The 21,447-nt window shown below is 47.0% G+C and overlaps 1 protein-coding gene across 4 annotated transcripts in view; it reads right to left on the bottom strand.

Moving 5' to 3' along the window:
- The window catches only part of LOC143973605 (histo-blood group ABO system transferase-like), a 299,587-nt gene that overhangs the window by 103,643 nt on the left and 174,497 nt on the right, over positions 1–21,447 (bottom strand). For all 4 annotated transcript variants that reach the window (XM_077474454.1, XM_077474455.1, XM_077474457.1 and 1 more), the window contains exon 3: positions 14,227–14,283. In XM_077474454.1, coding sequence (XP_077330580.1) covers positions 14,227–14,283 — 57 coding nt within the window. The remainder of the gene's footprint in view (positions 1–14,226; positions 14,284–21,447) is intronic.

Genomic DNA, 21,447 nt, shown 5'->3' with positions numbered 1-21,447 from the left:
TTGACCGGTCCAGAGCAGACTAGAATAGGTAAGTATACACAGCTTTTTTTTCACATTTGAACAGCAGCATTGTCAGTCTGGGGGTAGTGTTAGAGGTACTAGCAGAAATTCAAGCCAAACCAAAGGTTTTACATAAATAAAAGCTGATCATTGTAAGCACCCCTGTCAGTGGAAAATGCTTTGTCTCAACCCTCTAACTGCTACATCTGCAGGACCCCTTGCAATTGAAAAACAACAGATTTACTGACCGGATCACAAGGTGAAAATAGAAGAAAGAAAGAAAGCCCAAAAAAAAGAAAACAAACACGGCCATCATATCTAAGAATAGGTAAGCTACAACATAATAAATGTCTGCTCTTGGGTTTATTACTACTTTAACCACTTGGGTACCGCGCTATTGCAAAATGACGGCAATAGCGCGGACCCACATTTTCGGGACTACGTCTATTGACGTAGTCCCGGTTACGAGCGGCCTGCGCGCCCCCTGAGGGGCGCGCGCGGCGCGCTCTGTGATCGGCGAGTCCGTGAGACTCGCCTGATCACCGATCCGTGTAAGGGGTCGATCCCGACCCCTTATCACGTGATCAGCTGTCAGCCAATGACAGCTGATCATGTGATAAAACGGAGCCGGTAATCGGCTAGTATTCCTCCTCGCGCTGACAGCGCGAGGAGCAAAAAAAAAAAGCCGATCGCCGGCGGCCGTGTTCGGGACATCAGTCCCGATCACGGCCAGCAATTTAAACGGACACCTGCCCCCTGCCAGTGCCCACCTGCCACCCGCAGTGCCATCCTGAAATAAAGTAAGTGCCCCCCTGTCAGTGCCACCCAGCAGTGCCCATAGTGCCCACAGTGCCACCCAGCAGTGCCCACAGTGCCACCCAGCAGTGCCACCCACAGTGCCACCCAAAATCTGCCTCAAAGGTGCTGCACCCCAGTGCCGCCCATCAGTGCCCAGCAGTGCTGCCCATCAGTGCCCAGCAGTGCCGCCCATCAGTGCCCAGCAGTGCCACCTATCAGAGCCACCTATCAGTGCCACCTATCAGTGCCCATCAGTCCCATCTATCTGTGGTACCTATCAGTGCCCATCCGTGCCACCCATCCGTGCCACTTATCCGTGCCACCCATCCGTGCCATCTTATCTGTGCCCATCTTTGCCCATCAGTGCCACCTTATCTGTGCCCATCGGTGCCGCCTTATCTGTGCCTATTAGTGCCGCCTTAACTATGCCTATCAGTGCCCACCAGTGCAGCCTATCAGTGCCCACCAATGCAGCCCATCAGTGCCCACCAATGCAGCCCATCAGTGCCCACCAATGCAGCCTATCAGTGCCGCCTAATCAGCGCACTTCAATGAAGGAGAAAAATGACCCGTTTGCAAAATTTTATAACAAACTATTAAAACATGATTTTTTTTTTTTTGCATCTTTTTTTGTTTGTTTAGCAAAAAATAAAACTCCGAGCTGCAACTAAATACCACCAAAAGAAAGCTCTATTTGTGGGAAAAAAATGATAAAAATTTCATTTGGGTACAGTGTTGTATGACCGCGCAATTGTCATTCAAAGTGCATCAGCGCTGAAAGCTGAAAATTGGTCTGGGACTGAGGGGGGTTTAAGTGCCCAGTAAGCAAGTGGTTAAAGTGGACCTTCAGTCATTTTTTTCAACTTTCCATCTATTAACTGCTTCCCGACCAGCGCACGCCAATATACGTTGGCAGAATGGCACTGGTGGGCAAAAGGGCGTACAGGTACGTCCCCTTTAAGAAGTGGCACTGTGGGTGTGTGCGCAGACGATGCGTGCCTGCGATCATGTCACAGAGAGGTAGAACAGGGAGATTCTTTTGTAAACAAGGCATTTTCCCATTCTTCCTAGTGACAGGACAGAGATCACTGCTCTCTGTCATCGAGAGCAGTGGTCTCTGTCATGTTTGTTGTAGCCCCTCCCCCCACAGTTAGAATCACTCCCTAGGACACACTTAACCCCTTCATCGCCCCTAGTGGTTAACCCTTTCACTTCCAGTGTCATTTATACAGTAATCAATGCATTTTTATAGCACTGATCGCTGTATAAATGACAATGGTCCCAAAATAGTGTCAAAAGTGTCCGCCATAATGTCGGAGTCCCAATAAAAATCGCAGATCGCCATTACTAATAAAAAAAAATGCCACTTCCTGGCTGGACAGTTGACGGTAGCCCACCGCTGGCTGACTACTCCTCCTGATGATGCCTCTGTATCCCTGGAAGTGGCCTGTGTGGGCCCCTACAAGGTGCTGTCTCATTTGGTATACAGAGGTCTAAAAGCCCCATACTCACTGACATACTCCATGCGCTCAGTAATGAAGGCATGGGTCATGGCCCAGGGAGGGCGAACGCCTAGCCCAACCAGACCTTCTCCTAATACCCCGCTGTGGAGGAACCCCAATTTAACACACTTCTTCAGTTACTCGGATCCGGTGGTATGGACCGAATATGGAATTAAAAGAGAGGGGAGGAAACCCCTATTGTTTGGACTTTAACGGCACGTACAATAGTCAAAGTAAGATACAAGAATATTTATTATCATAATGTGTAGAAAAATACAACAATCAAAAAAAAGAGAGATAAATATCACAAAATAATTTAAATGCATGCAGTAATATCCATAATATAATGAAGATGGTAGATGGACAGATCACCCATGTAAAATGAGGTGAGCCAGGGTGCTCAAAAACCCTACGCGTTTCGGAGATGTTCTGGTCTCCTTCATCAGGGGTAAATCTAGAGCAAGAGGCATATTTATGTCTAATTACAGAAGTGAACGCATGTAATATGTTGGTAATTAAAAGCAACACAGGTCAAGCAAGTATCAAGCGTGGTATTCCAGTGTTCAGGGCTGGCCTCTCTGGGGGAGCTCCAAAATAATGAGTGGACGGGACCAGAAAGGACCCCAATCCCCTGTCCGGTGGAGTAGGACTGGCAGCAGGGTAAGTACCGAGCGGGCCACTGAGGCGTAAGTGGCAGGAGACCCTGAAAGATTGAGGAGTCAGGAGCAGCAAGACCGTTCGCTCGGCGTCCCACAGCAATCAGCTGGTATTAAAATCTTGCTCAAACAGTACTTTATTGTCATTCAATGAATTAAAACTAAAATATGATTTGCCAAATGCACATTTCTTTAGGTACATTCAATTGCTGCATGCTTTTTGCTCACAATTTGGTGGGGAGCCCCTTGACCTTGAGCCCAGCTACCTAGAGCTACTGACCCGCAGTGATTCACTGCAAAAAACTGTTTCCTGCTTTATATAAAGATTTATTCCTTGAAACAATCCTCCTGTTGGGGCCTTGCAGGACAGCTTGGGAGGCTCCGGGACTGGACAGAGACGATTGGGACGATATGTGGGGGACTACATTCCAGTATTTAGTATCTAGCAGAGATAGATTGATCCACTACGAGTTCCTACACAGAATCTACCTCACCCCGGCTAGACTGGCAAGGACGTTTGGCAGTGGGGGGGGGGGGGGGGGCATCACTACTCCACAGAGGATATCTGCTAGATCATATGGGAAGTCACGGAACTGTATCCTTGTGTTATGGTAGACTGCCTCTGGCTGGAGGTAGGAATGTTCGTGTACCTTGAGGCGATTCAGTTCGCATTGCAGCGCTATACAAATCATTCATTCATTCATTCCTATCTGGGCAAAGTTAGGGGGGATATATCACAAGTTTATGTGATACCTTTTATGTTGTACTGTTTTCTATACCAGTAAGTTTGTGGCCGGTTGTTGCCCACAATGTGTGGCTTGTTATAACATGTATTGTATAAAACTAAATAAAAAGCCATAAAACTATCCTCTATTTTGTAGACGCTATAACTTTTGCGCAAACCATCAATATACGCTTATTGCGATTTTTTTTTTTAACCAAAAATATGTAGAAGAATGCATATTGGCCTAAACTGAGGAAAAAAAATGTTTTTATATATTTTTGGGGGATATTTGTTATAGCAAAAAGTAAAAAATAATGCATTTTTTTCAAAATTGTTGCATTTTTTGTTTATAGCACAAAAAATAAAAACCGCAGAGGTAATCAAATACCACCAAAAGAAAGCTCTATTTGTGGGAAAAAAAGGACGTCAATTTTATTTGGGTACAACGTTGTATGCCCATGCAATTGTCAGTTAAAGCGACGAAGTGCCGAATCGCAAAAAGTGCTCTGGTCAGGAAGGGGTACATCCTTCCAGGGCTGAAGTGGTCAAATCTTCTGCCCTTGTTGTTTTAACTTGATAATAATAGGATTTTTATATACAGCTTACCTGTAAAATCCTTTTCTTGAGAGTACATCACGGGACACAGGAGCTCATTACATAGTGGGTTATATAGGCACCTCTGGTGATTGGACACTGGTTAACCCCAATTAAGGAGAATTCCTCCTCTATATAACCCCTCCCATATGGGAGGCACCTCAGTTTTGTAGCAAAGCAATAAGAAACCACGTAAAACCCAAGAGGGGCGAGAGCCCTGTGTCCCGTGATGTACTCTCAAGAAAAGGATTTTACAGGTAAGCTGTATATAAAAATCCTATTTTCTTGATCATACATCACGAGACACAGGAGCTCATTACATAGTGGGATGTCCCAAAGCAATGCTCAGATTGAGGGGAGGGAGACACAGATCATAATTATAGACCGCCAGGGACCGGAGGACCTAAACTGCAGCCTGCAGTACACTGCGCCCAAAGGCGATATCCTCTTGCCCTCTGACATCCACCTGATAGAATCTGGTGAATGTGTGGACTGATGACCAAGTTGCAGCCTTACAGATCTGAGCCAGGGAGGTCTGGTGATGCACTGCCCAAGAAGCCCCTACAGCCTTAGTAGAGTGCGCTTTCACTTGAAAAGGAGGGATTTTCCCTTTAACACTATAGGCCTGAGAAATAATCTGTCTAATCCACTTTAAGAGAGTGGATTTTGACGCTACCTGGCCCTTCCTAGGGCCTTCCGGCAAAATAAATAAGCAATCAGTTTTCCTTACCTGAGCAGTTGCTTGAAGATATATACTGATTGCCCTAACCACATCCAAAGTGTGCATCTTATATGGACTGTGGGTCCGGGAAAAAAGGATGGTAGGATTACATCTTGATTCAAATGGAATCCCAAAACCACCTTAGGTAGAAAGGACCTGTTGGGACGCATGACCACCCGGTCCTTATAAATAATTAGATACGGCTCTTTGCTGGAGAGAGCTGCTAGTTCTGACACTCTTCTAGCCATGGATATGGCTACCAAGAAAACCAATTTTTTAGTCAGAAGAACTAATGAAGCCAGATGCAAAGGTCCAAATGGTTGCCCCTGCAAAGCCGAGAGAACCAAATTCAGATCCCATGGGCATACCAGAGGTTTGACTGGCGGCCTTATCCGCATAGCCCCCTGAATGAAAGCCCGCACCAGGGAATGTGATGCAAGTGGCTTCTGAAAAAAACACTGACAAGGCCAAAATCTGCACCTTGATAGTGCTTACGGCCAAATTCATTTCTAGGCCTTACTGGAGAAAGGCCAAGATTCTGCTAATGACATACTTTCTAGGATGCCATTCCCTGAGTTCACACCAGGAAACATATGCCCTCCAGATTTTGTAGTGAATAAGTCTGGAGGCCGGCTTTCTGGCATTGACCAGAGTAGAAAGGACTGGCCCCGAAAGGCCACGGTCTCTCAGAATGTGGGTCTTAGCAGCCAAACCGTCAAATTCATACTGTGTAAAGCAGGATGTTAAATTGGACCCTGTGAGAGCAGATCTGGCCGGAGAGGGAGGATCCATGGCCTGCCTACTGCCAACGTCATGATCTCTGCATACCACGGTCGCCTGGGCCAAGCCAGGGCTACCAAAAGAACCGATTTTGTCTCCCTCGACTCTTCCCAGGAACCGCGACAGAAGCGGGCACGGGGGAAGGCATAAATCAGATTTTACTGATCCCAGGAAACTGTCAGAGCATCTGACCCCTGAGCAAGTGCATCTCTTGTTCTTGACACGAATTTGTCCAGTTTTCTGTTGAACCTGGACGCAAACAGATCTACGTCTGGAGTACCCCACCTGCGACATATGTTCCAAAACACGTCGGGGTGCAGAGCCTATTCTCCTGGGCACAGCTGCTGGCAGCTCAGAAAATCCGCCTGGCAATTTTCCACTCCTGGAATGAAGACTGCAGAAAGGCATGGAACATGCTTTTCTGCCCAGACAAGTATGCGATTCACCTCTTTTTGCGCAACCAGACTCCTGGTACCACCCTGGTGATTGATATAGGCCACTGATGTGGCATTTTCAGACTGAACCCGAACAGGGAGACCCCGTAGTCTGTAAGACCCCTTTATGAGAGCCATATAAACTGCCCGGATCTCCAAGACATTTATGGGCAATAGCTTCTCGATCGCAGACCATTTCCCCTGCGAGCACGTCTCCTCCAACACTGCTCCCCAGCCTGTCAGGCTGGCATCTGTCGTAATAATCTTCCATGGAAGAGGAAGAAAAGTTTTGCCTTTCAGCAAATTCTCGGTTTGTAACCACCAGACGAGACTCTTGCGTGTCCCTGGGGATAGACGCATAGGAAGATCCAAGGACTGGGGCTTCCTGTTCCAAGCCACAAGGATTCATCTTTGCAGAGGCCTTGAGTGGAACTGGGCGAATGGAACGGCCTCGAAGGAGGCGACCATTTTCCCTAACAGTCTCATGCACAACCGAATGGGGGAAGATCTCCTGCCCAGAATTAGGCGCACCAGATCCCCAATGGCCAAGGCTTTTGGTCTTGGTAGAAACACCTTGCCCTGAGCGGTGTCGATAAGCATACCCAGGTATTCCAACCTGGCAGCAGGCTGTAGGGACGACTTTTCTAGGTTTATAATCCAACCTAGGCATTCCAGGTGTTCTAGCATTCTGGTAACACTGTGGTTCAGGAACGCTACTGTTTTCTCCATGAGAAGCAAATCGTCTAGATAAGCCATGACGGCTATACCCTGAGCTCTTAGGTTTGCCAAGAGAGGGTCCAGAATCTTTGTGAAGACTCGAGGGGCCGTAGCGAGCCCGAACGGCAAGGCCACAAACTGAAAATGGCGCTGCTCTACTGCGAACCTTAGATACTTTTGGTGTGCGGGAAATATTGGCACATGGAGATATGCATCCTTGATATCTATTGATGCCATCAACTCTCCCCCTTGCAGGGAGGAGACCACAGTGTGAATTGACTGCATTCGGAAGGACCGGATGCGTAAAAACCGGTTCAGATCCTTTAGATCCAGGATAGGTCTGACACTTCCATTTGGCTTCGGAACGGTGAAGAGATTCGAGTAAAACCCTGAACCCTGTTCTTTTGGGTCCACTTCTACTATCACCCCCTGGGATAGTAAATGATCTAAGGCCAGAAATAGCGGTTTTTGCTTTACTGGGTCCCTGGGGATCCTTGACCTTAGAAAACGAGAAGGTGGAATCTTCTGAAACTCTAGCTTGTAGCCCAGAGATATGGAAGAGATCACCCACTTGTCCCAGATCTCTTCCCGCCATGCTTCCGTAAACTGCAGGAGCCTTCCCCCCACTCGGCCGAGCGGGGGCGCCCCTTCACAAGGAAGCTTTTGGGCTCTGCTTGGCAGGCTTTCGCCCCCAAGATTTCTTCTGTCCCTGGGCCTGGCCTTGAGCCTTTCCTGTAGAGGAGGGTTGAGAAGGCCGTCGCAACTGCTTAGAACTTGATGCTCCTGGAGAGAGAGAACGCCTAAATGATGAACGTTTGCTCCTTTTGACTGGAAGGAGAGTAGATTTACCCCCTGAAATATTTGGACGAATTTGTCTAATTCTTCTCCAAACGTTCCCCTTTAAACGGGAACCCAATCAAATGCTTCTTGCATGACAGCTCAGCTGCCCAATTCTTTAGCCATAGGGCCCTTCGCATGTGTACCAACAGGAGAGACAAACGAGATGCTTCTTGGACAGAATCCAAAATCGCATCAATCATAAAACACAGAATTTGAGGTATTTCTGCATAATTCTCCACTTCCTCACCGGGAAGGAGGCCAAGCATCTGCTTAACCTGTTCCTTGAGGAACTGACACAACCCCACGGCTGCGACTGTAGGTTGCACTACAGTGCCATTCATGGAAAAGGAGGCTTTTAATAATGTTTCCAGCTTCTTATCAGTTGGATCTTTAAATACCTGGGCATTATCCAATGGACAGGTCAGGTTTTTATTCACGCAAGAAACAGCCGCATCGATGGGACCCCCCATTTCTTGGTGAAACTTTCCTCCAGAGGATAATGCATAGAAAACCTTTTAGGAGGAGCAAACAGTTTATCGGGATGTCCCCAATCCTCATACAACAATTTATCCATTAAGGGATGAATTGGAAAGGAAAAAGCAGTCTGTGGGATTTTCCTGACTCCCAGGGAAGAAACAGAGGACATAGCGATTTCAGCAGCAGGCATTCTGAATGTGGTACGCACCAATTCAGTATAATACTGCACCTGTTTTCTGAGCGCCTGGGAGGAGGGGACTCTCTCCTCTTCCTCTGATTCCTCCGACTGCTCAAGATCCCTGTCCCAAGATAGGGATCTCTCCTCCTTGTCAGAAGAGTCATCTGAAAGAGGAATCTCAGCAGAGGGAGGAGATCTACCCCTTTTCCTGCTATCTTTCAGGGAAGCAGAAAAAAAATTCATTATTCTCCCTATATGTCCTCAGTGACATATATGGGGGCTGAAAAAAAAATTCATTATTCTCCCTATATGTCCTCAGTGACATATATCGGGGCTGAAACATTAGGAGAGGCTGCAAAACCTGACAGGGGAACTGACTCATCCTGTGAGGCTGGCTCCAGTCTTGCAGGGGGGGATGGTAACTTACAGGCATTTTTAGAACCCCTGGACCTAGGCGGTGATTTACCAGTGCCTCTGTTACCTCCCCCTGAGACCCTCTTACGAGGAGACATAGTCCTAAGCTACAAAGCAGAGGTACTAGTACAAAGTGCAATCACTGTTGTGCTTAAAGTCTCACAATAAATATATATGCTTAAACTGCACAACCTGATGCTGAGTAGGTGTCTAAGGTTTGCCTGGATCCAATCCCTTGGGATGCTTACTGCCCACAGCTCCTATGTCTCCACTTACAGCCCCCTGACGCTCTGGGATTTTTAAATCTGCCACCTGGCGCCTGCGCAGTACAGCGCCGTGCACGGCTCACAACCACACTCCCCCCCCTCCTCCATTAGCCCGGGAGCGCGCTCGGCGCGTGTGCACGAGGACTGCGGAATCAAGAGGTGGAAAGGGAATCTCCATCTGAGCTGCGTGGGACCCCCAGACTACGTGGGACCCCTGTATTAACTGTATTGTGGCAGGGATTGCAGTGGAGACGTGAGACAGCTGGAGAACCAGACTTCACTGAGCGTGTGTACTGAAAGGCATGTAAGTATGCATCAGGCTGCTCTTACTCCCTCTAGTGGTGGAAACCAGGTAAGACATACTACTACTCAAATGAAGAAATCCATAATATATATAGGATTAACTTCCCTTACCTGTCCTCGCCGCAGGAATTGCTGAAAACGGACAGATTCCAGCCTTCACCCATCACGGCGGGCAGAGTTGTGCCAACCTTCAGGTTTTTTTGGGGTTCTTTCTCAGAAGAACCTCCTACCTGGACCTTGTAAAAGACTCTGCCAGAAACTTTTGTGCCACTATGTAAATAGTACACCAAGTCTGGTTTTCCCAGAGCCCAGTCTTCCAATAGGAGAGGACTTACAGGCAAAACCTAGTTTCTTCGGATGACGAGGCCCGGGAGTCAAAATATCGGCCCGAGATATGGATCCGGTTTGTTGTAGCCCTTAGGCCCCCGCAGGGACCTGCACAGAGCTTTCTTCATAGCACATGTTTTACGTGACCAACCACCATAGACACTGGCGAAAAAACTGAGGTGCCTCCCATATGGGAGGGGTTATATAGGGGAGGAATTCTCCTTAATTGGGGTTAACCAGTGTCCAATCACCAGAGGTGCCTATATAACCCACTATGTAATGAGCGCCTGTGTCCCGTGATGTATGATCAAGAAAAAACTATTTTTTTTTCTGCCAGTAAATACCTTATACAGACCATTTCCTGGTTCTTGTCTGGTCACTAGCCTAGGGCTTATGAGATCATGCACAGCTCTCTCTCTCTCACTCTCATGAGAATTTGCCATGGGTCATAAGAGGGCCAATGATAGCTGCAGAGCCGTAGGTGTGTCTCTGCGTGTCTATGTAAAGGAAGTGAACGGGCAGCAACTTCAGCTGCCCCCAGTTAAAATGGCTGCAGCCAGACTCAGTGGAGAGAGATTTCTGCAGCATATTTGGCAAGTACAGAATCACAGTATATATATATATATATATATATATATATATATATATATATATAAAATAATATGTAAAAATGGTTGAGGGAAGCTTGAGAATGGTAAAGATGTTTTTATTACAAATTATGTGAGCAGACTGCAGTTCCTCTTTAAGTATAGTTAATGTAGCACCCTCTAGGTAGGTAGAGTGAGTTTTTTTTTTGTTTAGGATTAGGTAAATTTAGGCAAGCCTGGCTGGTTGCCAGGCCTATTTGCTTGATTTGGTCTGGGCTGGGAGTGGCTCAGAGTAGCAGCTGGTGATTCACAGGCAGCATCGCTGAGACCTTCTTCTTTCCAGAAGATTCTGGAAAGAAAGGAGGAGAGGAGAGGTGGAGCTGCCTGGGGTATTCTGAGTAGCCCTGACCAATCCCCAACCTGGATTGGCAGGGGCAGGCCTCCTTAAAATGCCCAGGGGCAGCCCAGCTGGGGAGGGGTTGTTGGGTGGAAAAGCGGGACTGAGAGAAGTGTGGAGGCTGTTGGGGCCTTGAGGGAGTTCCCCAGTCTGAGGGGGTGGGTGGCCTTGAGCCTGGGATCGTGTGCACTCAGGACCACTTCCAAGAACACATGGAGAGGTCCTAGACCAGAGGCACAAGAGAGAGTAGAGAGAGGACAGCAGGAGAGAAAACTACTAAGAGACTCCAGAAAGGACAACTACTCGCCGCTAGGCGGGCGTACTGGAGAGGCATGCCTGAGAAGACTGGAAGCTTGCAGTATGAGATGGGTGCAGAATTAGGAATGTGGACTGTGGTGGAAGGGACAGTAGAATGAGGCAGCTGCAGCCAAGAGCACTGGCAGAGCCTGAAGAGGGCTTACTGGGAGCAGTAGCCATGGATAGGGTGGCTAGAACAAGGACTTTTCCTGTTACACAATTGGGGCCCGTGGTCCCAGCATGCAAAGGGCATTTGCTGAGGCCTGGCTGAACCAGTGTCAGGCCTAACCAACAAATAGTGCTAGCTATTCCTGGGAACTGGTGTGCTGGAGGTGACTGGAAGTAACAGTTTGCAGCAATTTATGTGCAGGAGGAGAAAGTTTTGAACATTAAAGAGGAAGCGATGTGTAGGAGGAAATGGAGTGTATATAATCGTCCCAAAACAAGTTCTATGAATTCTATTGAGCATCTCATAATTCCTTTACCCCATCCAAGTTCAATCCCCTCAAGAAAAAAAAAAAAGTTCACTGACTGCTTTATGTCCTGGAGTGACAGAGTGAATGCAGGGCTGGACTGGGTGCCAGACAATTCTTAGCAGCCCCTACAGGGGTATCGCTACATTAGTGTTAGGCTGGAATTCTACTTTAAAAAGTGTAGATTTGTTGTATTATAAGGAATATTTAGAAAAATGGTAATTGTTCCCAAGCAATACTCTAAAATGTACCTTTTGTATGCAACTCCTGAAAAATAGCAGTGCACTTGTGTTGTGTGGGGTTCTAGGAACAGGAGTGCCTACAGCGCCAAATCTGTAAGCCTGCAGTGTGAGATCTAAGGCACTGCTGCCAATGATTGCTAGTCTCATGAGACTTAGCCCTTGTACACACGGTCAGACATTCCGACGGAAAATGTCCGATCGGACAGTGTTGTCGGATAATCCGACAGTGTGTGGGCTCCATCGGACTGTTTCCGACAACATGATCCGATCGGACTTTGTCCGATCATGTGTAGAGAATTCCGATCGGACAAAGTGCCAAGCATGCTCAGATCAAATTCCTAGACCAAAGCTATTGGCTACTAGCCTGAACGTAGTCCCGTCCTAACGAAATAACGTCATCACATTAAGTACGATCGGATTTTCTGACAACTTTGTCTGACCGTGTGTATGCAACAGTTTCGGACAAAATCTGTCGGACAAAATCCGACGGATTTGGTTGTCGGAATGTCTGACCGTGTGTACAAGAGCTAACAGTGAGATATGATAATGGCACTATTGTGCTGCTCACTGTTCTTTTTTGAGGGAGACTCTGACATGAAGTAGCAGAGTCCATGGCTAAAATGGGGGGATTGAAAAAAGGATATTGAGCCCCAGTCACTTATCTTTTTAAAGTTTTATTGCAGAACCATTAAGAAGGTGATGGGTAAAGGGTCCCAGATACCATAGCAAATCACTTACAGACTCTGCAGATCACAGAACATAGAACCAATGTCCAGCTTCGTCAGAACCTTTAGGTTGGGATCACACTATAGATCTCAGTGGCTCATAGCAGGAGTCCGGTGCTTCGGCATTCACTGTATCAGGTCCGATTTCAGCCCAAATTAAGGGCTGAATTCAGACCTGAAATGGACCAGAAGACAACACAGGACCTCTGTGCAATTTGCACAGAGCCGCTGCGGAGATATGTGAACCGGCTCCATTGAGAGCCGGACACAATCTCCTGCTATGCAGAGAAATTTTCATCCAATTTGCAATAGCGTGAACCCAGGTTCAAAGTATAACTAAAGGCAACATTTTTTTTTTGTTTTGGATAGAGTGGAGAGGGTTTAGAATGCCTGTCAGTATTTATTGTGGTCTGTACCCCTGTTCAGGAGATTCATTCTCTATATTAATTGTGTTTACCATTATAATTGTGAAAAAAAAAAAAAAATACGTTTTGGGTTGTCCTCTGTAAAGTAATAGCGGGGAAATCTTCCAATGAGGATATTAATTCAAGTGACCTGAGGGTCCCCAAGGAATTCCCCTAATTTGCAGGGATTTCCTCTCACTTCCTGTTTGGCTATGGTACAGGAAGTGAAGGGAAATCTCTGCAATGGGACACAGGTTGCAAAAACATAATCTGACAGGTATTATAATTGTCCCTTGCACTATCCAAAATGGAAAAAAAAAAAAATGCCTATAGTTCTACTCTAAAACTGACTCGACAACACTGTAAGCACAAATTTCAGTGCATCCTCAAAGTGTATCACTAGGCTCTTCTGAGAGACCAGCCCTCTTCCTAAGCTCTCTCCAGCAAGGGAGGCACAGCTCCTCCAGACCAGGCAGGACAGCTTCAGGACCACTTCCATTCACATTAGGCCCCAAACTAGACTATTGAAGTCTATGCCCTTGTACACACGGTCGGACATTCCGACAACCAAATCCGTTGGATTTTGTCTGTCGGATTTTGTCCGACGGATTTTGTCCGAAACTGTTGCATACACACGGTCGGACAAAGTTGTCGGAAAATCCGATCGTTCAGAACGTGATGACGTTATTTCGTTACAACGGGACTACGTTTACGCTAGTAGCCAATAGCTTTGGTGTAGGAATTTGATCCGAGCATGCGTGGCACTTTGCCCGATCGGAATTCTCTACACATGATCGGAGTATGTCCGATTGGAGCATTTTGTTGGAAAATTTTACCAACAAGTTGGAAAACTTGGTCCGTCGGATACTCCGACGGAAACAGTCCGATGGAGACCACACACAGTCGGAATATCCGACAAAACGGTCGGACACATTCTGTCGGAATCTCTGACCGTGCGTACAAGGGCTAACAGCAGAGCCCAGGGAAAGAGAGAGAGAGCACATGGCTTGTTCCAAATATGTATACCTTCGTCCAGCATGCACCAGTGGCACAAACCTCCTACTGGATTGGATAAAGAAAAGATAAATATTCATAACTTTGATTGTGAAATCTCATTCTTTAAACAGTGATAGCAGTGTCATCTACTGGCAACAGTGAATAATCACAAGTGAAGCCAACAAAGCAGAGCTCCACCCAAAAGGGGAAGTTTTGCTTTAAGGAGCTTTGGTAAAACAAAGGCCAAAAGCTCCTAAACTCAAGTTTAGGAGCTACTAGCGTACAGGAAGTTCATGAATCAGCAGTGGTAGCCCACACATGTTCTCAGTACAGGCCTCATTTAGGTTCCTCTAGTAATTAAACAAATTACTTACTCTTGGCTACAGCGAAGCAAAGCCTCAAATCTCCATCTAATGGTTTTGTTTTCATACCTGAAAGCAATTGTACAAATTAAATAACATATGAAATATATTGTTTAAAAAGATAAAGACTTCTGTTATTCAACAATACTCATGTACCATGCTATGTTACCTGTGTAGTGAGAGCCTACACATGAGGAGAAGGGTGAGTCAATTGGCCATTGCACACACAGTTAGGCTAGATTAATATCAACCAACAGCAGACCCAGAACTCCTCCCGAGATAGGGTATAGAGTATATACACATTCAAATAGGAATCTGATAAATAGTCTTCACTGAAGTTGGGGTCCACAGGGCTCCTGCATTTAGTGATAAGTATTCAAATTCTTAACACATAATTCTATAAATAATAATTGAAATAACAATTCATGATTATAGTGCCATCATGCATAAATTAAAGTGGCAGAAAAACATAAGACAGTGCAATGTGAGTCTTTAGAGTGATATTCAAAGCGAGCATTCTCAGACATTGCAGCCCCCCTACATAGAACAGAGAAATCATCGGGTGCCTATGAGGAGTGCAGGCCTTCCCATTGAGAAGTGTGAGAAGAAAGGTGAAACAAACAGTGACTTCTTAAAAGATAAAGCAGCTACGCAGTAGGATTGGGTTTCATAGGAACATAGCTGTGGAACTCAGGGCCATTTGGGACCTCCTTGAAGCCTACCTGAAAAACTCCCAGTTCGAAATCCTCGCATCTTGCCTTGTTGCTAGGATATGAAAGCCAGGGGCCCTACCTCTCGCAGTGTGAGATCTGCTGTATAGAGGATTTGAAGAAGCTGACACCAGGTCACATTCAGAGGGCGGCTGGAAATGCAGAGATAACCTCTACCCAGAGTGAAGGGTGAGCTCACTGAGGTGACTATAGACTTGAATAGGATCTATTTGTCTGGTAAGAGGCTCATTTTGCTTATCTTGGAGGGGAGCACTTGCACTATTGAATTAGTTTTACATGCACACTTTGAATATTATGTAACTTTGTAACTTTACACACACATGGGTTGGACTTGATGGACTTGTGTCTTTTTTCAACCTCACCTACTATGTAACTATGTAATATCACTCTAAAAACTCAAATTGGACTGTCTTATGTTTTTCTGGCACTTTATTTTATGCATAATGTCACTAACATCACAAATCATTGTTATTTAAATTAATATTTATAGAATTATGTGTTAAGAATTTGAATACTAATCACTACATGCACTTTGATATGTCATTACTGATCATGCAACACTTTCTATTTAAAATTTACTGTCAGTATTGGTGTGTACAATATTGTAAGTGCGCCTGTCAAAGTACACGGTTTTTAAGTATAATAGTACTGTATATAATTGTAGCCCTGAGCGAAGGTATTTTCTTTATATGAGTTCACTAAACAGTGGATTATTTGGATTGGTACCATCTATAGACACAATACTGAAATATAGATCTCAAAAATTAGCCTTCTGTAAGTAAAGCAATGTTCTGGCCTCAGATAAATGTGATAATATTGAAGGTTATATGACCAATGTATTAAAGATATCACCAACTCTCCCATGATCCCCTTATTAACCTTACCAGCTCCTTCACCCCTTTTCCCTTACCTTAACCCATCATTAACCAATAATGGACCACACAGGAGTTTAGAGTATAAAACTGGCCAAAGCAGCCTTTATTAAACAAAACTATTCAAACCAAAAATAAATAACTTCAATTAACATATATGCACCCTTTTTAATGACAATTTCAAAACTCCCGGTCTGTTGGTCTTTGACGGTACCCCGAACTTCACCTTTTCCACTTAAAATTTTACCGGTACACTGCAGGACCATATATTACCATACCAGGCCCCCGGCCATTTAGCAGCCCGGAGACAACCCCCTTTCCCGTAGTGCAACCATTCCCGTATTCCAGCCTACCCTTCCGCTGGAATACACCAAAAAGGGGACACATACCACCTACGAGCCCCCCACCAATGCCATCACATCTGTTTTCTTGCCACCATCAAAGACCAAAGACACCGCCGCTACTGCTGCTATGATGACCCGAATCCTGATACCCTGTAAAAGGAAACAGACAAACATACACACAAAAAGCGAAATACAGGAAATTCTTTCCATCCATCCACTCCAGCCAATCAGCGGCCAGGCTGAACGGTGAAGAGGACGGCGGGGGCGAGCGCGGGATTTTCGAGGGGTGAGGTAAGTAAAACGGGGGGGGGGGGGGGCTGGGGGCGCAGGCAGTGTCAGAAGTTTTTTCACCTTAATGTATAGAATGCATTAAGGTGAAAAAATATTTACCTTTACAATCCCTTTAAATTACCCCAGGTATAAAAGGGGAGGGTGGGTGGGATTCCTTCCCTTTCGCTGAACCTTCCACTGGTCCCGATCGTCCCCTCGCACGTTATTTATATTGCTCTGCCCCCTCCAGCTCCAAACGTCCTGCCTCCTCCGCTTCCTTCCTTTCCTCAGCACTTAACCCCTTAGTTGCTTACTTTTTAAACATTTGTCATGCCCGGCCCTTCATTGATTTTCCGGTTTCTTATTCCGGACCTCCCTATTCCATTGACTGACTGTAGCTCTGTATTCACTGTGGAGAGTTGCCTGAGCGTTACTCTATGACTTAGACCATGTGGCCAAGCTATGGCTTTGGTCACATGAACTGTCCTGGGAAATAAGTCTATTAGTTTCTTTTGCAAAAAAGTATGTTTTTAACATATCTCTTCCTTTACTTGTCCAATTGGCTATTCTGTTTGAAAACACCTGCATGGACAAAGTAACAGTGCCAGAATTCCCTTGAAATAATGCAATTGTAAAATTGTATTTATTGTCCAGTGAATGCACTATATTTTGCAGTTTACTAGAGTTCTTTTTAATCAGATGTTAAAAACGGGGGGCTTTATGAGAAGAGGGGTATTGTTACTATTATTATTATTATTATGACTGATTGACTGATATTGCATTCTGTCTGGAGAATGCATATAAATTCTTTAGAAGCTCTTACTATATGGTACCCAACGCTGTATCCTGGCCTAGGCCGACAAGACCCAGGCTTAGGGCAGCACTTTGCAGGGGGCAGCATGGAAAGAGTCCCTGCCGACTTGCACTACACTGTTGTTTTACATTAGTGTAGCGCCAGTCTTATGGATCATACTGGGTTGAGAGGCAAATTAGTCTAGCGCCCCCATAAAGTGGCCGCACTGCTTCCGATATGCAGACGACCAGCATTCTGCACTTCCAATTTTGACTGTCCTATCATCCTGGACCAAAAACCTTCCTCACTGTGCTGTGTTTTCTGCTGCACCATTGGCATGGTTATATCTTCTTAGTCCTCTCCATAAAATTATCAGAACTTTGTGCTTAAAGTAGAACTCTAGGCAACACTTTTTTTTTTTATTATTTTGGATAGAATAATGCCGTGTATACACGACCAGACTTTCCCACAGACTAGGTCTTACGGTCTTCCCGACGGACTTTCGGCAGAGTTCCGACGGACTTTCCGAATGAACAGACTTGGCCACACACAATCACACCAAAGTCTGATGGATTCAAGTGTGATGATGTACGACCTGACTAGAATAAGGAAGTTCATAGCCAGTAGCCAATAGCTGCCCTAGCGTCTGTTTTCATCCTTCAGGCTAGCATACAGACTAGCAGATTTCTCCATAGGAACTGGGTCCAGCGGAGTTCCGGTGGAAAAATGTGAAACATGTTTATTTATAAAGTCCGGCAGATTTTTGGACAGCAAAGGTCCGATGAAGCCCACACATAATCGAATTGTCCGACGGATTCGTTCTGTCGGACCTTTGCCGTCAAAATTCGGTCGTGTGTACGCGGCATAAGGAAGGGTATTAGTCCCTGTCAGTTTATTTTTTACCATCCCTGTTACATTGCAGAGATTTCCCTTCACTTCCTGCCCCATAGCCAAACAAGCAGTCAGTGAGAGGAAATCTATACAAATTAAGGGAATCCACCCCCCCCCCCCCCCCCGCCCTCAGAGCTAGTGTCTCCACTCAAAAAATTCAGGGCAGGCCTTAAACAGCAAGGGGTGGGTCATATTTAAAATATGGGGGTACACAAGTTTAGTTAGGCCTAGGGCAGCACAAAACCTGAATACACTTCTGATGGTACCAGACCCTGCCTCTCTACCACAGATGTACCCACAGTAGAGGCCTGCTGCTGGATGGGCTGCAACCAACAGAGCATGTTCCTCCATTTGTGGTGGTCTTGTCTCAAGATTAAGCTATTCTGGGAGGCCATTGCCCCTTGGATCAAACAGACGACTCTAAGACCCATAGAATTATCCACTATGCATTTTCTTTTTCATGGAGTCCCTGCCTCCATCAAACTTTAAAAAAAAAGCATTACTCCACACCTATTGAATTCAGCCAAATCATCAATATCTAGGTTTTAGAAACAATCCACATGGCCTACTCTGTTGGACTTGAAAGGGGAGGTTGATGCGATTATGGAGGCTGAACGATGGGTTCATACAGTCAAAGACCAACAAGACAAGTTTAAAGACATATGGCCAGGTTGGATGTACTATTCTTCAGAGATTTCTGCAGATTAAATGCAATGACCATACAATACCCAGTAATGCTTGATCTGCTGCAAATTCCCCTCACAGATGCACCTACTATTGGTTAAAGTGATTGTAAAGTCTTGTTTAAAAAACAAACAAAAAAAACATGTTGTTATACTTACCTTCTCTGTTTTGTAGTTTAGTTTTGCACAGAGCAACCTGGATCCTCCTCTTCTTGGGTCTCTCACCAGCGCTCCTGGCCCCTCCCTCCTGTCAAGTGTCCCCACAGCAAGAAGCTTGCTATGGGGCACCCGAGCCGAGCTGCAGCTCTTTATGTCCATTCAGACACGGAGCTGCCATTTGGCCCTGTCTTCTCTCTCTCCTGATTGACTAACTGGCTTTAATTGACAGCCATGGGATCCAATGGTGCCACTGCTGTGTCTCAGCCAATCGGGAAGAGAGTCCCAGATGGCCGAGGGACTTGTGGACATTGCTTGACAGAGATAGGGCTCAGGTAAGTATAAGGGGGTGCTGGGGAGGCTGCTACACACAGAAGGCTTTTTATCTTAATGCATAGAATGCATAAAAAAACTTCTGCCTTTACAACTCCTTTATTGGACCTGATTTTCACTCTCTGTTTTTCACTTTACCCAACCTCACTCCTTTGTTTTTCTTTTATCCTCACCCATGATGTGCAGGTCAATTTAAGATTTGACTGTACATTGTTTGCACTTCACAAATCTTAGGCAGTTGTAGGTACACAAGTTCACTTCATGTGAGATGCCTTGGTTAGTCCACGTTGCACCCGTGTTGACGATGGTACCCCTCCATCGACTGCTCCCTGTTTATCTCATCTGCTTGGGATCTTTGAATTAAATTTGTTGTATTTGTCTCCGAAATGTAACCCCAATACCAAATGTACTCTCTTACACACTTGTGGACTGATTCTGTTCTGTTTACTATCTTACTATTGGTACCTGTAGATTTCAATAAAATCTCTTTATTAAAAAAAAATGTATCAGAGGCAAGCATATTTGGCTGCGTTCATGCAATTGCACTTACAAACATTGGTGTGGTGCAGTGCCATTGACTCTGAATGCACACAAAGCATCTTGCCCATAGAGGTGCTTTGCAGCAGGCCATGATGCATGGTAATGCACTGCTGTTAATTGTAAAGAGAGTCCCAGAGCTAGCAGCCGTAGGGGGTGGGCGCAGGGATGGCATGACATGTGCTGGACCGCACGGTCGGCGGTAGCCAGCCGGGGCGCTGCATGGCTCAGGGCCCAGATAGCGGCCATGGTGGCTGAGGGGGAGATGGCGGCCGGCAGGGGAGCGGTGGCTACACCTCGGGCGCGGCGATCCAGGCCACCCGAGCGGTACAGCCCGGAGGCCGGCCCGGGGGGGCACCATCACAGGGCGCACAGCACCCCTGGGGGGACGCAGGAGCGGCGGGGACATCACAGCACCTTGAAGTGGTGACCTCCTCCGGCCAGAGGGCTACCAGGTATGCCGGGAGGAGTGGGCTTAGGAGAGGCCAGGCAGCGGCGTTGGGGGAGACGGGGGCTTCACAGGGCTCGGTGCCCCCGGCCAGGCGCCGATGGATGGGGCAGCAAACGGACACGAGAAGTGCGGGTGGCAGCAGCCAGCCCAGGCGGAGGGAGCAGGTGGTCGAGCGGGTGGGGGTCCTGCCCACGAACGCGGCCCCCAGTCCCAGGCAGCCCAGAGGCGGGCATAGGGGGTGCCAAGCCGCCGGGGGGCCTCCGAGGTAATGCCGGAGCGCTTCGCCACCACGGGTAAGCGCAGAGGGCGGGCGCGGAAGGTGGGAATCGTGCCTAATACACCACAGATCCGAGGATGGGGGAGCAGGTGCGTCTGGAATTCGCGCTCCTCGCAGGGAGCTGGAGGTCGATAGCGGAAGGTCCGAAGGGGAACTGTCGGAGTTGGACGGAGGGGACGACCAGGTCCGGTCGGCAGTGGTGGGTCCGAACGAGGCGTCTGCGGGGCCCAGTCCTGTGCAGCCCAGTGAGTGTGCTTCTAATAATGTTTTTTCTTCCTTGTTACACGATTTACTTGCACGGGGTAGCCCACAGGGTACAACTGCTGGGGATGGAGTCGGAGCTGTGGGGTCCAGGGCGGACCCCCCTGTGGCGAGAGAGAAGGAGTGCGGTCAGGCAGGTCAGGAGGCCCTGGGGGGTTTGTTGCGGGGACTCAAAGAGCTAGTGCAAAAGTTTGAACAGCGGGGTGCGGGCGGGGACGGCTCACGCATGGTCCCAGGCGCATACGCCTGTGTCCGGCACAGCTGGAGGGGTGACTGGGGTGCAGGCTGCCCCCGCCACTTCCGCTGGGTCATCGGTTGTTGAGCCATTAACGGCCCCGGCTGGGGCCACATCGGATGGGGGCACTGTAAAACAGGCTGACAAGACTGCTGACTCGGTCCGTTTGGCAGATGGAAGAGTGAGGTATACGTCTGCTTCGAGGGCCCTCTCGGAGCACACCTGAAGGCTGAGGTGAAAGAGAAGATTTGGAGAGGTGAGTACATCGAAATTTTCACCTTGTTGCCGCTGGAGAAGTTCAACCTGGATAGGCTGAAGCCCGAGGAACGGAAGAAGGAGGATGAGGAGAAGCGTCGGTACAGGTTAATCTCGCGCACCTTTGCCAACTGGCTACAGGCA

Source organism: Lithobates pipiens, unplaced genomic scaffold (genome assembly GCF_037356315.1).
Source record: "Lithobates pipiens isolate NorthernLeopardFrog02 unplaced genomic scaffold, aLitPip1_a1.2 Scaffold_85, whole genome shotgun sequence".
NCBI classification, from domain to species: domain Eukaryota; kingdom Metazoa; phylum Chordata; class Amphibia; order Anura; family Ranidae; genus Lithobates; species Lithobates pipiens.
Note: the sequence above shows the minus strand (reverse complement) of the source record. Positions and strands in the feature narration are given on the sequence as shown.